Below are 17,759 nucleotides of genomic sequence, written 5' to 3'. Positions count from 1 at the left end.
TATTTTCTTTCATTGGCTATGAATGGCTTGCTCGTGACATATTTTGTATTTGATGAGAATACCATAGTGTTTGATAAATATTCAGAAATGGACAGCTAAAACATATGGCTATTCTAGGTAGGTAATATTTTTCGGAATCATCTATAGGAAAGCTCTGGCTGCTCAGACATTTCTTTCCCCACTGAAATTACTAACAACATAAAGTGATTATCATGGTATAACTTTCAGTTATCTGCCTCTTCACCCTGAGGATCTACAAATAGCACACAGTGACTAAGTCCCTGGGCTTTCAAGTGCAGAGGGATACTACAGACTGCATGGATGGGCAAAATGGCGCCTTTGGTTATCCTCGGTGAAGGGCTGGTGTTTTCAAAGCTGTCCTTCCTACTGCTGCAGCTTCTTTGACTGTTTTATCTGGAAGATCTCATGTTCTGAACCCCAAGGTATTCTATGACAGAATGCAAAGGACACTGAGATGCTTACCAATATGGCTGAATTAAGCTGAAGGCATCCTCCGCTTTCCCTCCATTTCCATGCCGCCATCTATACAACCTGGTATAGATGATTCATTGCATAGTCTACAGAAACAAGACTATATGCGAGACAAGTGGCGAAGGCTCAAGAAATAACATTTTTCTAATTGCTTCAATCATCGTTATCACAGTTTCAACCACACCACGGGTTTTTGACCACACAAAACAGAACAAGGATTGGACCCAGTGGAACCCAAGCCATTCAAATCCGGAAGTGCTACTTCAGACAACCGCAAGGATAACTGGTAATGGGTTATGCATATTTAATGAAAGGTTTTTTTCCCCTCAAAGCCTATGATGCTGCAAAGGTCAATCGTCGGGACACAGTGGGAAATTTAGCTAGTATCTCATCAAGAAATTCTTAGTGGACTTTCATGAGGATACTTAATTCCATTTAGGAGTCATTTATCAATTATACCATGTGGGTATATTTTTATGTTGCTTCATTATAAAAATGAATATGTTTGAAGGATTTATGGTGCTGCCTTTGACAAACTGATCATAGTGGAATAATAAGGGAACATGAAGAAATTCCAAGCCCATTGATTTTCTCTTGAGACCAATTAGGTAAAGTCACTCAAAATTTTTGAGAGTGGATGCTCAGAGATAATACTTTGGCATAGAATTGTTAAATAGCATGCACTTTAATGGAAGAACAGAATCATTAAAGCTTGATTGATAACAAGTCACAGTGTATTTAACCATCATCACAGCAGATGTAGACAGAAATGGCACCACTGCTCATGAAGGAAACTGGAACCCGGAAGCACATCCTCCCCTCATTCACCATGAGCATCATGAGGAAGAAGAGACCCCACATTCTACAAGCACAAGTAAGCAAGATGGCGGTCGGCAGTTCTGGGTTAGATGAGTTAGTGAAGACATTCCAGCAATAGGGAAGATTTTGTTTAGAAATTGGCCACATCTTCTATTTCCACTTAGTAATTTATTTTATTCTCAGAGCCTGAAAATCTGCCAAACTTGCACACAAATTTTAAAAATTGGAAGGAAAATGATAACACTTCAGGTTGCCCAAAGACCAAAATGTTTTAAGAAGTAGATCTAGATACAATTTTTGTGTTAAAAGTTCCTAGAGGTTCCATTTGGGTAACTTGTGTGTGTTTATGGAAATGTGTGGCAAAGTGTGTTCTTTTGGTGCTTAATAGTGAAATCTGGAAAGAAAGCTTGTCAAGTGAATTGATCTTTGGAATCCTTATTTTCTATGAAGATCTTTGATGAATATAGTTTCTTTTTTGCATTCTGTCCTTGACTGTTCTATAGTCCCTTGTACTCTTTAGAACAAAGTTGGTAGCTTGTATGGTCTGCATTTGAATTCTACCACTGCTTCTTTTTCTGTTTTTAAGCCCAAGGTAACTTGGGGAAGGCTTTGATGCTCTTACTGTTATTTCTACTATTATGAAAACTTGTCAGTTTTTCTAAAACAATCTCAAGTTGCAGCACTGGACTGTGAGAATAGTGGGGGACCCCCTCACTCCCCAAACATAAGAAGTAAGTGCTTTTCTTCTTTTATCTGTCCCACTGAGATATGTCTATCTTATTTGGAATAAGAGTATTTATTTTGGAAAACAGCTTTTTAGCATTTTTAAAATGATGATTTGACTGTCATTCTCACAGCCCTAAATACACCTAATGCGGAAATGTGAGCTATAGCCACTTAAAAACCAAAGGGCTTTGGGAATCTATAGCTTGAGGTGTGTCTTCAGACAACAAAAGAAAAGTTTCAGGTACCAGCTAGGATAGAGGTTAGACGTTGTACTGAATATATCCAGCAGACCTTACATTCCATTACAAACCCCAGCAGATCTGATGTATGCATAAGGCTTACGGACTAAGTTAACAAAGAAGTCTAGGAAAGGAAAATACAGAGGAAGCATAAATCTCTTTGGAATAGGATTTTGTTCCAGTCCCTTAGAGCCCTAACAGTATATCTTAGAAATTGTTTTAGACAGTTTGTACTTAAAGACCAGAAAGCTACTTTAGAGACTTGGAAATAATGAGCCTATTGTCAAAAGGTGGTGCTTGGGGGGCATTAGGACTAGAGGGTAGGTGAAAATTCAGACAGAATGTAACTTGACAAAGAGAAGACAGCGACAACTGTAACAAGTTCTCTTATGAATATTTGCGAAACTCAAAGGGATCTGATTGGTGACCTCTGGTCTTTATCAAATTAACATCACAACTTCTAGAAGAAAGTCAACCTTCATCTTTTACAATAGAAATCATATGTTTTGTGAACTCATTCCTATTTAGGCTGAAAACAATAAAGAGTTATGGGTACTTTAAAAACTCATTAAAGTAGTGATAGAAGGAGTATAGAGTCCTTCTATGCAGTCACACACATACACTTCCTTATTTCTTTTATTTAAACTTTGAGTAACATGGCAGTCTATGTTTGGGTCAATATTCCTTTTTATGTAATTACATTCAGTGGTTTTTCTAACTTCATTATTGGTTGGGAATTAGTGATTTAGTCAGTGGTAGGTAAAACTTAAGATTCTGGCTTTTTTCCCCTCCCCCTGGATAACCAGTTAACCCAATAATGGCTTGGCCAATGTAAGGGTAAAATGAGGACTGTTTTATTTTTTAAATGTCATTGCCGTCACCAAATCACACATATCATTTTCTAAGATAATGAAATACAACCATTTTACAAGTTACAAAAAAATACTCTGGCTTGGCAAGTTAATAGGCTCTCATTTTCTTGATAAAACAAAATTGCTTTAAGTTGCTATAGTTAAAAATGTTGGTGGCTTTCTGACTTTTCCTGAAGGCACCTTGATGGAATTTTATTCTGTTGATTTTGTCCTTTTTAAAATAATGGTTGAAATTTTAAGCCTGTCACACACTATTATTTATATAATGCCTCAAACTGGCTTGGATAGTTTTTGTCAACTGAATTAATTTTGTTAAAAAGTGATTTTAGCAATTTTAGGCGCCATATGAACATTGCCACATAATGTGTTAGTGAAATAGCATTCAAGCCATCCCAACACCTTTCCTGCTGGGCAAATCCACTGCTGGTGCATTTCCAGTGTGTGCAATTATGGGTTACATGACCACCATTTGAGACGGTCTCCTAACGCGCTGATCTTGTCAGTTGTTATACAGTATTTTCCTTTCATCAGAATGACTGGAGCGAAGAGGTTATTCTTTGAATGGTTTTCTAAGACAGGGTATGTGACGCCATACACTACAGTAAAATAAAAATAATGATAACTCATAGAACTCTGAGAATTCATCAGCTATGGTCTGCTTAGTCCTATGGTTTTGAACAAATCAAAACCTCTTTGGACCACAATGTTCCCATCTGAAAAATTAAATGTTTGGATCATTTTATTTCTAATATCCCTTTCAGAATATCAGTGGCCTGTTTCCTTGCTGCTTTTCTTTTCTACCTTCTGTTCCCATGTGTATCTGCCCTTAAAGTAGAAAGATACGTTGACAGCTATTGGCAAGGAAAATAGACAATTATGTCTCCCAACTGATATTCTTCTCACAGTCCAGGCAATTCCTAGTAGTACAACTGAAGAAACAGCTACCCAGAAGGAACAGTGGTTTGGCAACAGATGGCATGAGGGATATCTCCAAACACCCAGAGAAGACTCCCATTCGACAACAGGGACAGCTGGTAATGGGTGGTTTAACAAGTAAATTTGGATGGCAACTTCCTTTTGGGTTAAATGGTAGACATTGAGGACACTGAACAAAAGGACATTGGAGGAATTGTCACAAGATGTTAGGTTACTTAATAAATTATGCTGCAGTTAACACAGAGCCAAACCTTAAAGGCTCATAACAAGTCACCTGAACAGGAATGGATACAAGCCAGTTACGAATAAGAACAGGAAACACAGAGAACATGCCCTTGAACATGTCTCTTTCACACCAAGTTCTGGGCATTATCTAGTGAGATTGTAGCGGAGGCCCTGATAAAATATCCCCTTTTGTCGTATAAAGGAATCTACTCTAGAATATGGGTCCAGACTTTACAATGTGATCCTGCAAAGTGTGACTTGTGAGAAAGCATTTTGCCAGAACTCCAGTGTTTGAAGAAATAGAGCCAGACATTATGTGAAAAATGACACCTGTCTGATGTCATTTGGCCTTTTGGCCATGCCTGTTTGGTAATTTGTCCTTGAGTATAAACAAGCCATCTTCTCTATTCTTGAACTGTGAGATTGTGGAAATTGGAATCAAGTCTTATCATCATCTCTAAGTGATACCAGATGACTTGGCTCTGCAAGCTCCCATGCAGGATTTTTTGGCTGTGTGACATAAGTATTGAAATGTGTCCTGCCTTATCAAGAATGTGAATTCCATATTCTCACTTGGTATCAGTGAGAAATATTCCCATATTTCTATTTGCAATATAGAAGATAATGCGTCATGTACTTCTGGGGCATGGCAAGTTCTGAATGAATTCCTGGCAGAGCAATGGATTCTGTGACTGTCTATGTGGTGTGGTTGTTGCTAAGAGAATGCTGTTGCAATCTTTTCTACCTATACTTCTTCATTGGCTCAGAATGAAGTAAGGCATGTGCTGCTTTCTAATATGTCATTTATGCCATAAATCCCGTTGTCAGGTAATGCTTCTAACGGATTCCATTCATGCTTTTGAGATAAATGGCATTGACTTTCATATTGATCACATGGAAAGCTGTTACCTGATTCCTTTCCTGAGATCACTTCCAGCCTAATGTGCATTCGGCTGGAATATGGTTGTCTCAGAATAACATAATGCACTCGGGCTTTTATACTTCTGCCGTTAGGGTACGGTGGCAGCATGGCACAGGTCAAGAACTACTCCTTCATCTTCCTATGATGTCTGTAACTCATCCTCTCTGCACTGCAGGAGTCGTTAATGCTTTTGTGTCCTCCAGTTCACATGCTGATTGTTAAGAAGAAAATGAGCATGAGTGAACCCAAACCTGCTGAAACATTTTGCATTTATGCAACTTCCTTGCCCTCTATACAAGGAAGATGGTTTCATTGTCTTGTCTAGAGAATAAAGTCTTTTTAAACAATAAAATCAGTGTATTCCTGACCAAGCATCCATTAACACTTTGACAATTGCTCCAACTGCATGGTCTCAGCAGCCTCAGCTCTTACCAGCCATCCAATGCAAGGAAGGACAACACCAAGCCCAGAGGACAGTTCCTGGACTGATTTCTTTGACCCAATCTCACATCCCATGGGACGAGGTCATCAAGCAGGAAGAAGGATGGGTAATAGCCTCTGAGATTTTTATATATTCTGTTTTTTGAAATCCACTGACTGCTGACTATTTTTCTAGAAATATGCCCTAGGTTTAGACCAAACTACTTTCCTGAAGGACTTGAGATTCTTCAAAAATTAGTTTTCTTGGTAGGAGTGATACACATATTCACCTGAATATGAAATTCTGAGCTGAAAGTAAAGAATTTAGCAGGAGAGTTGGCAAAAGAAAACATTTATTGTCAAAATATATCTGTGTGAGGCAGTAAGTAATAGATGTGAAATGAATGTTACCAACAATAAACGCTAAAGAAATTCTGAGGACCCCTGCCCGCCCACCACAGCATCACAGAAAGGTGATTTGGATCTGGTTTATGAAAAATTTAAAAACCCTGGATAGTCAGAGAAAGGAAGTGGGTGGGGGGGGGGGTGGGGGGCAGTTTTCCTAAGAAGGAGACTCATTTAAGGAGAAATGTGAAGGAAGAAAAGCCAAGGAATGTATATGTCAAGTGAGTAGATCCATTTTTCACAAAGGAAGATGTGTTTGAATGGCTAGGGAGGGGCCATTATGTTGAGTGACTGAAGTACCACAGGCAGACCCAGCACACATGAGTCTGCACATGGCGGCTGGAGCTCTGAGGAGCTGGAGCTCTGAGATATGGGGGAAAACCAAGTCAGGCAAAGATCTTCAGAATCAATATTAAGTCTATGTACTGATGAAGAGAAAGAGATTCCATTAAATTAATGAACATGTCAAGGACAATACAATTGGCTTCAACTACACAATGGTATGATAACTCTTGAAGGACTCTACTTCTAAGAGGGAAGACGAACAAGAGTCTAGATCCCATCATCAAGTGGGACTTTTTCTGGGAGAATGTCCATTTGTAGTTTTGATTCAGGTTAGCACTTGCTCTTGTTTGAAATCTGGGATAGTAGAGTCACCACATTTTTGTCCTACAAAGATCTTGAATATTTTAGTGTTGAATATTTAGTGTTGAATCTTGAATATTTAGTGTTGAAAGCTGCAGTGCACGAGTAGGTACCCAGTATTCTGGTGCTTCGCTGGAACTGATTAAATCTCCCCAGAGGCAGTGGTGTGGATAGACTTTGACTGAATTGGAGAGCCAGCAATATAGATGGGGTTTATAAATTGTTTGGCCTCTGTTTCACTCAAGACTTCTTATTTCAGCAGAATAGATCTGTGATAACTATTAAAAACAACATTTACAAGTATCTCAGTGAAATTTCTGCACTACTCAACATTGTACAAGTTAAATTTTAAAGACCGCTTATACTTGGGTTTTGGGGAAGAATAATTCAATGACATCTACTGCTTCTTATTTCTTGCCCCTGTATACTTTCTGTAACTCCACCTAGGTGTTACTGAATGCTGATTTTGTGTTTGTTTGCATTTTCACTCTGTGAAGAGAAAAAGACTAAAGGGGGGAAGAGGGCTATTTTTACAAGTCCCTTTGGTTGGTAAGGAGAAGGGGATAAAATGGTGCCTGAGCCAGCACACTTTATCTTTTCTCCATGTGTCAGATTGCATGTTTCTATAAAAAAGGCAATGTTTCTGTCTCTCTGCAAGCTTTGGGTGTTCCATCATGTGCCCATGTAGAGTCCTTCCAGACTCAGCAAAAACAAACACGAATCATAGCTTTCATATAACTCGGCCCTTCAAGGAAAGTCAGTTACTTGTTGTGGTGCTCTTGATGAAACAATAATCTATCTCAGTTCTGGAGATATAGTCAGTATGTGCTTTCTTTCCTCTTGGCCAGATGTGAATATTTTAAAAAATCAGTTGTAGACCATAAGCCACCTTCGGGTAGTGGGTTTGGGAAATCAAGCATTAACACTAACATTGATTCCTTCAGACATGGACTCCAGTCATAGTACAACGCTTCAGCCTACTGCAGATCCAAACACAGGTTTGGTGGAAGACTTGGACAGGACAGGACCTTTTTCAATGACAACGAGTAAGAATAACGATGCTCAGCCTCTTTATTGACTTGTATTCCTGCTTCATCTCTTACACCCTATTGGCCAAGATGCAGAACTTTGGTGGTGGAATGGTGCTATGAGGCTCACCTCAGCCCAGAGTGTGAAACTGTCTTCATTGTCTATATTTCTTGTGGAGGTCTCTCAAGCTGATTTTCCCTTCATTTCTTGGTGCCTTCCAGATTCAATGACTTTGTGTTTTTAAAAAAGTAGAACTCCATTCAACTCCATTTTCATTCTCTAAGTAGTTATGTCAGTGAAACACAAGCCCACTTCCAGGATATCTCTGTGTTTTAACTGACCATTTCCTTTCAATATCCATCTTTCCTCCAGCCAGTGCAGAAGACGGGTAGGATTGCTTGCATGGTTGTAAAAAGACATTTTTGGGGCCAGATAATCCTAGAGATCACATCAGTTCTTAGAGGAGAGGCAAGGCATGTTATTGACAATCAACAAAGGTGACGGGATCCCTGGAACAACAACAAAAACAACAAAAATTGCTAGTATCTCTTTCTGTCACTAAGAAATGTTCAACTTCTAGTAGCCTTAATTTCTACTATATGTGCGGGGATGTCCTAGAGATCAGCCTAAAGTCATTCATAATTTCTTTGAAGAATACAAAAGAAATCTAGAATTAAGAAGGTCCCATTTTATTGCTTGCCACACACAATGGGCAGAGTCCTTCATATGAGCCCTTTAGGCAAAGGAAAAAAATCAGCAAGCATGTATTGATTGTCAGCAATGTAAATAGCACAGCGTTAAGCATCAAAGGAGATGCAAATAAGCCTATGAATGGCCCTTGCCAAAGAAGGACTTTTATTTCCATTTTATGTCACTGTTGGCTTTTGTTCTGACATTGGGCTTGGGATTTGGTGACTGTCTCTCTCCTGGGTTGTAATATTTGTTTGGTGGTGGGCATGGCTTATGGGTGTGCTTTATGAAGTTTTTGTACCTGCAACTCAGAGGTCAGTACCTTTCTTGAAAGAACACAAAAATAAACTTGAAACAGTCCAAGTGATTTTAGATATGGGCAATGGTTCAACCTCAAATTGGTATATGTCACTGAGGGCCCTGTGTTTGCCCAGGCAAGCGTTTCCTTGGTGCAGTGATGAGAATCCCTATACACAGGTGAAATTAAAAAAAAAAAAAAACAACTTAATAATGGAGTAAAATGGTAACTTTAATTTGATGACCTTTACAAGGTAGCTAAGTATTTCCTTGTATAAATTTGATCTGTGTTACTCGAGTAGGCTATTCTAGATAGGCTTCTTTTTCTTTTGTGGTTACAAGTAGACTGCAGGCTATCATAGTGTTCATTTTCCCTACAGTCACATGTCTTAACACACAGTTAGGTGCTCTTGATTACTGATAGGAGCATTGGGATTCAAATATTCTTTTTTCCATGTCTCTGTGTTCTCTGGTTTTCCTGAGTGACTGGGAGCAATGCTACAATTGCGCCAGGACAATCCAGGGTAGGCAAAGTTTTGGCTCATTCTTCACCTTGCCACATTACCTTTGATGATTATACTGAGAAATAAAGGATTTTTGGAACCAACTAGGGGCAAAATAGAATTCTGTATATTTCTATCAATCAGAGGAGAATGGTGTGCACAAACCTTGGTCTTCCTGTGCACCTATCCATCTGACTCTACTCTAGCCAGATCTTCCCTGCTAGCAGATAACAGGATTTGTACCATAGCTTCAAATTAACACTGGATTCATCCCTCATTGAAACAGAGCAGAGTAATTCTCAGAGCTTCTCTACATCACATGAAGGCTTGGAAGAAGACAAAGACCATCCAACAACTTCTACTCTGACATCAAGCAGTAAGAATTATAAAATCTAGTTGGCTTCAGTTATTGATAAGAATCAATCAATTATGGGTACTTTTGCAGTGTCTTTGGTGGAGGTGCATCGATTAGCTGCTGTTACGCTGTTACTTTTAATCAAAAGGTGCATCTGGTGGTGGTTTTCTGATTTTCCTGTTTTATATACTCTTTGAACATTAAGTGGAAACTACATTTCTTAGTCTTAAAGGTTGGATTTCTTTCACTCTAGGGTTAGTGCTTTGTTTTAACCATAATGGATTGCTTATATATGATTGATTTTATTTATTTATTTTTGTTAACTTGAGATCTTTCTAACTTTTTTATGTGGGCATTTAAATTTAGTGCTATAAATTTCTCTCTTACTACTGCCTTAGCTGTGTCCCAGAGATTTTGGTATGTTGTATCTTTGTTCTTACTAGTTTCAAAGAACTTCTTGATTTCTGCATTAATTTTATCATTTACCCAAAAGTCATTCAGGAGCAGGTTATTCAATTTCCATGTAATTATATGGTTTTGAGTGAGTTTCTTAGTCTTGATTTCAAATTTGATTGTGCTGTGGTCCAAGAAACTGTTTATTATTTCAGTTCTTTTGCATTATAATTTATAATTGGCATAAATGTCTGATTATATCACTTTATATTCCTCACAATAATATTATTTTGCCTTTTGTCCTCTGGACCTACATGGTGCTGATGACTAAAAAGCAGTCCCTTCTGGAAAAGAAAAGAATAATTAATTTAGTAGCCTCGGGCCCTTGAAACCATGCATTTGCTATTCTAATTGCAAGCAGCAAAATTTTATCTTTCAATCCAATGGTATGTTCCCTCCACTTCATCAAAGATGAATCCAATTGAGAAAGAACTCAAGATTATCTATGACCTCAGCTGACTTCAAGGTCACAGTTTTAGTGACATAGCCTTACCTAATAACCCAAGCAGATGTTGCAACAAATGCCAATTCTGGGTATTAAGATCACCAAAATCTCTTCTGTTGAGTGATGTCCAAGTGGTGTCTATTGCAAAATATTTATTCTGTTCAATAGTGTGACAGACTTCACTCTATTGCTCCCTATTTATGGATAACAAGTGGAAAGCTTTTGCAGCAGTTGTGTGTTCTGGAGACAAGCACATGGTGGGTGGTAATCTTACAAATATGGGTTCATCACTGATTCCACCTCCACACAGATAGGAATGATGTCACAGGTGGAAGAAGAGACCCAAATCATTCTGAAGGCTCAACCACTTTACTAGAAGGTTATACCTCTCATTACCCAGACACGAAGGAAAGCAGGACCTTCATCCCAGTGACCTCAGCTAAGACTGGGTCCTTTGGAGTTACTGAAGTTACTGTTGGAGATTCCAACTCTAATGTCAATCACTCCTTATCAGGTAATTTGGCATTTATTATCTAGTTTGCTTTCTCTATACAGAGAAACAGTATACAGTTTCATATTACAGAGGACATTTTCTGTGTTGTCTGGAATTGGACTAGTTTGTGATATAGAAATGTCTTTCATTATTGGTTATCAATTCTAGTGCAAATAAACTTGGGTATACTTTAGATAAAAGAATACTTCCTTTTGCCAGTGTTTTTTCCATTTGTGTGTGTTTGTGTGTGTGTGTGTGTGTGTGTGTGTGTGTGTGTACAACTTGGCTGTTATGATGGAATTGCTTTCTTTGTCTTATCTTGTGATATATGAAGTTGAACCACATGAAACTGATATTTTTGCAGGTCAAAATAGTCGAATTTTAGCAATTCCATTTAATTTGACTAATATATGCTACTTATTTGGTAAGGTTTTATCCTACAGGTGAATAATTTCTATATACTAGTATCTTTGCTCTGAAATTATTATCTGGTTTTGGTGATAGATTGATCAGTTTTACTTTTGGTGTTGGATAAACCTCTTCTAGTTCTGATGCATACTTAAAATGTTCATGATTTAATCTAGTATTAATGAATAGGGACCACTTCTCTGATTGTAATAGTGAAGAGAGGACTGAAGATAATTTATTCAATTAAGTTTGACATGAACCTAGAGTAAGTCTTTTTTTTTCCTCAAATAAGTAGTCATCTCTGCTTCTGCTTTTCTTTGCTTCTCCATTTGTATTAAGAAATTAACACTGAAGAAAGGGGAACTGGAAAACACCCACTTGAGTGAAGAAATAAAAAACAGATTCTGTCTTCCTAGTACTAGTTTTTCAATTGCTTTGTAACACAGTCACTAAGGCATATTCAAGATTAGAGACTTTAGATATATAATTTTGGAGCAGAGATCTTCTCTCCTCCCCCTAAAAAGAAAAATAAGAATTTATATATATATATATATATATATATATATATATATATATATATATTTTTTTTTTTTTTTTTTTGAGATGGAGTTTTGCTCTTGTTGCCCAGGCTGGAGTCCAGTGGTGCGATCTTGGCTCACCGCAACCTTCGCCTCCTGAGTTCAAGCAATTCTTCTGCCTCAGCCTCCATGAGAATCCAATATGTAAAACAGATGAGAGTTGCGAGGCAGGGACAGAAAATTCAGAATGCCACACGCTAGGCCTCAGTTCTCTGGGTGGCCTACCCCAGAGCTTCAAGAAAAACAGTTTAAGAAAATGCTAACTTCAGCAATATTGGCAAGACAAAGCCCCTTACACTCCTTAGTTCTTTATTCAGCATTGTTCTGCTCTCACTTATTAAAATTTCCAAGTACCATTGTCAGTATTCTTCAGAAAATCTTACAGTGCTGTCTCATTGCTCTTGGTAAAAGAAAGCCTGTTGTGCAACCTAATGAATTTATTTATTTATTTATTTTTTGGAGACAGAGTCTTGCCCTGTTACCCAGGCTGTAGTACAGTGGCGCGACCTCGGCTTACTGCAACCTCTGCCTCCCAAGTTCAAGCAATTCTCTTGCCTCAGCCTCCTGAGTAGCAGGGATTACAGATGTGTGCCACCATGCCTGGCTAACTTTTTTTATTTTTAGTAGAAATGAGGTTTCACCATGTTAGCCAGGCTGGTCTCAAACTCCTGACCTCAAGTGATCCACCTGCCTCAGCCTCCCAAAGTGCTGGGATTACAGACGTGAGTCACCGCGCCCAGCCATGAATTTAAATTTTAAATGGCAATTTTAATAGTCACAGTACCCTAGAAGGCTTATAGCCTAATGTTAGTATATCAAATGCTTTTTACAAGACTGATATTCACAGACACTGATTCCTTCTAATTTCCACAGTGGTAAGGAGAGATTTTCCATGATTCTCCATGGATTAGACAATTAAGTCACCCAATTCTCATCCTTGGTTTTCTTCAAAAATACTCACCCATATAAATCTCATTTATGTCCATACATTTTTCTCAGTCTTTAGGCTTAATGTTAAGAACTAAAGCATTTGTTGAAGCAAGCGGATCACTTGAGGTCAGGAGTCTGAGACTAGCCAGGCCAACATGGTGAAACCCCGTCTCTACTAAAAATACAAAAAATTAGCCAGGCATGGTGGCAGATGCCTGTAGTCTCAACCAGTCAGGAGACTAAGGCATGAGAATCACTTGAACCCAGGAATTGGAGGTTGCAGTGAGCCAAAATCATGCCACCACACTCCAGCCTGGGCGACAGAACGAGGCTCTGTTCCCCAAAAAAGAACTAAAGCATTTAGAATCATAGTGGCAGTGGTGGTGGTGGTGATGGTGATGGTGATGGTGATAATGATGGTGATGGGATGGTGACGGTAATGGTGATTTTGGTAGTGGGTGTATTGGTGTGGCATTTCAGCAAATGTTGTTTTCATTTGTTTTAACCATCAGCCAAGGAACAAAGCAATCTGTCTCTTCAACATAATTACACAGGTGACTAAGTGTTACCCACTTCCACCTTCTCTAATCAAGGAAATGGTGATGATCAGGTTACTATAGACTCCCTATAAGGTGCCTTCATAATGGATAACTGCAGCCATTTTATGTAAGCATTGTCCTGTGGTCAAAAAAAAAAAAAGATTCCAGTATATTTTTGAAAAATGGGGGTGGGGGAGGGAGTTTTAATATGCTGCATTCAAGATTTGACCTGTGGATTTAGATTTTAGCAATTAATGAGGCTGACTTAATCTAAAGCTTTCTGGTGATAGATGTTTGAGAAGTTAGGATTATATTAATTCGTCATGTTGAAACCACAGATTTAACTTTAAAAAATATTATTTTAAACTTATTATAATACCCATATTCCAATACACATTATTCATGTTAGCTATCATCTCACCATTTCCTTTTTTACTTATTTTTAATTTTTTTTTGAAAATAAGTAGTTGACTTTTCTCTTTGAATCTTTACATCATTCAATCCCAAGATTCCTTATTGCATACTCATTTCCTGCCGCCAAGAAATCTGTTTCATGCCCTAAGCCAGCGTACGCCCATTTCCAGTGATTACATTTCTCATAATCCAATTCATATTGTCCTTATTTAAAATATACAATGTCTAGTCTCAACCTCAGACCTGCAAAGGTATCACAATATTTTTGTTAGCATGTTCCTTACCACAGTTCTTGGATTTCTACCAAAACCAAGTTTCTACAAAACTTCCTGTGGTCATCCTTCTCAGCCTTTGCTGCCCTAGTTTCCTTAATTCTGATTAAAGCTCTAGCTCATTTATCCGTGGATTAAGCAATGAACAGTAATTAATATTATGCACCCATTCAAGGCTGTTTTGCCATCATTTTTTGGAATACCTTAAAAAGACTAAACTTTGGGATAGGCTGTATAGGAATGCAAATGTAAGGAAATGCAGACGGGAGTGTAAGTGAAAACATGCAGTACTGACCTTCCTGATTGCTCATTACAGGAGACCAAGATGCATTCTACCCCAGTGGGGGGTCCCATACCACTCATGGATCTGAATCAGCTGGTGAGTTCAAAACCGCTTCAGTCATGTACTGTTATAATCGTTGAGCCTGACGATGACGATTAATGAAGTATGAGTCAGTGTCTCCAGAGAAGTGGTTCTCAAACCTTCTTAGCATACATCACAATTACAGGGAGGGCTTATTAAATCACAGTGCTGGACCCCACCCTTAAGGCTCCTGATTCAGTAGGTCAGGGGTGGAGCCCAAGTATTTGCATTTCTAATCAGATCCCTGGTAATGCTGACGCTGCTGGGACAGGGATTGCACTTTGAGAACTACTGCTCTGGAGAAAAGCCTTGCACTGAAAACCTCAGGAAGAATTCAGGCAGTGTCCCAATTTAACATTGCACTACACCAGAGTGAGTAAGAGCATGAGTTTTGTAGCAAAAATGGCCTGAGAACGATTCCAGCTCTCTACATATTAACTGAGCAAGATGCTTTAAAGGGTCTGAGACAAAATTTCTCAAGTAATAAACTTAGAATAATAATAATTGTCACAGGACATTGTTTCAAAGACTAAACGATAGAATACATGCAAAGCATTTAGCATCATCCTGGCCCATGATATCATCACTGGTATTTGTTGGGAATTTGCTGTGTGCCAACAGTATCTTTCTAAACACTTTACATGTATTAAGTTGGGCCAAATGGAACTGCCATTATTGTAGGTCAAGAACAGGTCAGTATCAGCGAGGCGCAGTGGCTCACAGCTGTAATCCCAGCACTTTGGGAGGCCGAGGCGGGTGGATCACGAGCTCAGGAGTTCGAGACCAGCCTGACCAACATGGTGAAACCCTGTCTCTACTAGAAATACAAAAATTAGCCGGGTGTGGTGGCACGCACCTATAATCCCAGCTACTCGGGAGGCTGAGGCGGGAGAATTGCTTGGACCTGGAAAGCAGAGGTTGCAGCAAGTCAAGATCGCACTGCTGCACTCCAGTCTGGGTGACAGAGCAATGCTCTGCCTCAAAAAAAAAAAAGAAAAAGAAAAAGAAAAGGAAAAGAAAAGAAAAGTTGATATCAGCAAATGTATAGAGTTTATCTAGTATGAACTCATTCAGTCATCCTACAAACTCTGTGACATAGGTAAGTACTGTTATTATCCCCATGTTACAGATGAGGAAACTAAGGCTCAGAGGGGGTAAGTCACTTGTCAGAGTTGACAGGGCCAGGGAGTGACAGAGCCACCTTTCAAGCCTGGAGGGTCTCATATTACTTCTCATAGCACACTCTGGAGAAAGCATTCCATAATGACCATAATTACTGCCAGGCGTGAATTCTTAAATAGACTCCTGTTTGTTGTGATTTAGATCACATCCCTGCAAACCTTACCCCAGACTGCAAAAGTCTGGCATGAGGTAGGTTTACTAATGACTTCTACTGCTGGGCTACTGGGAGGTTCTGCCAGTGCTGCTTTACTGTGGTCTCCCTGAACATCATAAATCCAGGTACCCCATGTAAATGATTTAAGCCGTATCAATTACTGCCTTCCCTTTTTATGCCCAAGTTTGAGTGAGGCTCACCAACAGGTTTAAATGTTTACACATTGAAAACAAATATGAAGATGGATATTTACATGGTGGCTTCCACAATAACTCTCTATGGAGGAGCACTAGGAGGTAGGGATTCATTAGAGATGCCTCTGAATTAGAGACAGAAGTCACAGGTTCACTGGGGACCTTAGGCAGGGCACTTAACCTTGTCCAGACTCAGTTTCCTTGTTAGGAAAAAGGAGATCAGATCATCTGCCTCAGTTGCTTCCTAGAGTTCTTGTGAGGAAGACAGGGTACCAGAAGTGTGAAAGTACTCTGAAACAGTGGGGAGTTGTTAAGGGGCATGATCTCTAAAACCAAGAGACCCCAGCCACTCTGTAAGTGTGATTCTTTAACCATCAGTGCAGACATCACCTAGGAACTTGTTGGAAATGCAGAATCCCTGGCCAACCCAGACCTACTGAATCAGGATCTGCATTTTAACTATACTCTCCCACCCAGGTGGTTTACACGCACATTAAAGTTTGGCGACTTAGACTGTGCTAGACTGGTTTTCTCACCATTAAAGCCAATTGAACGATCTCTGTGCACATGTCTCAGATTACATGTCATCTCCCAACAGGAATATCAAGTGCTCCTCTCTGTGGAACTTGCTATTGTGGCCAGTCCTACCCTGGCTGGATTTGTAGACATCTAGGGCACAAGGCAAGCCCTGCTGTCTCACATCCATCCTCTGTGGCTTTTGCTTGAAGTGAGAATCAGGCGGACAGGAGCCAGTCTCTTTTGTTTGGCTTCTGAGCAGGTGTCTATTGTTCAAACAGGAGGTTTCATCTTGTTGCACACACACCCAGATCTTTTCTTGCTGGGAGCACTTCTTTTTTTTTTTTGAAAATGAAAATAAAGAGATTATGATCCATTAATGGCCTCTTTTTTAAATATCAAAGGCTTATGTGAGTCAGAAAAAATAAAATAAAATAACAGTGAGAGTGACTATACCTCCTGGGGAGTTTTCAAGGCCAAAGATCTTTAGTTTAAGTGGCCAATGTCCCATGACTTGGGCAGGTGAAAACCTGCCAACCACCAAGGACACTGGAAAGCATGTAGGGAAAGGGCCTTGGATTGTTTTGGAGGTTTGTAAAGTCAGAGGCCGCTGTCAACATAGGATGGGGGATGTTGAAACACCTAGATGTCTGGTAGGAACTTGTTTTGCTCCCTTTTAAGTTTTAACAAAAGCATCAAATTGCATAAACAAGAGCTATCATGTCCCCATATAACCATCGTAATCAAGATTTCATTGTGCACAGCCTAAAGTTTGGCTCCATGAGGAAAGCTCTCATTTAAGACCCCACCATCTTCATCCATTGATCAGCCTTCAGGATTCTACAATGGGCTTCCCTTTGGTAGGAAAAAAAAGTTCATTTTGGTGGGACATTTTCACATTTTGTTTTGAAGCAATGGAGGAAGAATTTTTTAAAATCTATGAACCTTTCATTTTGATGAGTCTCTTCACAAGATGTCTTAGAAGTTTCTTTTTGAAAAAAAGTATTTATTTATTTATTTATTTATTTATTATTTTTATTTTTAATAGGGACAGGATCTCCCTATGTTTCCCAGGCTGGTCTCAAACTCCTGGGCTCAAGTGATCCTCCTGTCTCCGCCTCCCAAAGTGCTGGGATTACAGGTGTGAGCCACCGTGCCCAGCTTCTTAGAAGTTTCTTTTAGAACCATTGTGTCTCCCTCATTTGGATAGGCCTCCATTTCTGACTTGAGGATTGTCTGTCT

At 39.1% G+C, this 17,759-nt stretch overlaps 1 protein-coding gene across 7 annotated transcripts in view; it reads left to right on the top strand.

Annotated features, from left to right (window-relative positions):
* The window catches only part of CD44 (CD44 molecule (Indian blood group)), a 91,663-nt gene that overhangs the window by 60,537 nt on the left and 13,367 nt on the right, over positions 1-17,759 (top strand). For 2 of the 7 annotated variants that reach the window (XM_025356267.1, XM_025356266.1), the window contains 8 exons: positions 665-778; positions 1,250-1,366; positions 4,054-4,182; positions 5,648-5,779; positions 7,646-7,747; positions 9,507-9,596; positions 10,784-10,987; positions 14,424-14,486. The exons of 1 other annotated variant lie outside the window; for it this stretch is intronic. In XM_025356267.1, coding sequence (XP_025212052.1) covers positions 665-778; positions 1,250-1,366; positions 4,054-4,182; positions 5,648-5,779; positions 7,646-7,747; positions 9,507-9,596; positions 10,784-10,987; positions 14,424-14,486 — 951 coding nt within the window. Of the gene's footprint in view, positions 1-664; positions 779-1,246; positions 1,367-4,053; positions 4,183-5,647; positions 5,780-7,645; positions 7,748-9,506; positions 9,597-10,783; positions 10,988-14,423; positions 14,487-17,759 lie in introns of all 7 variants that reach the window. 4 more of the 7 variants (XM_025356265.1, XM_025356268.1, XM_025356269.1 and 1 more) reach the window with 4 other exon arrangements.

This window comes from Theropithecus gelada, chromosome 14, assembly GCF_003255815.1.
Source record: "Theropithecus gelada isolate Dixy chromosome 14, Tgel_1.0, whole genome shotgun sequence".
In the NCBI taxonomy this organism is placed as follows: Eukaryota; Metazoa; Chordata; class Mammalia; order Primates; family Cercopithecidae; genus Theropithecus; species Theropithecus gelada.
This window is presented reverse-complemented; position numbering and strand designations above follow the sequence as displayed.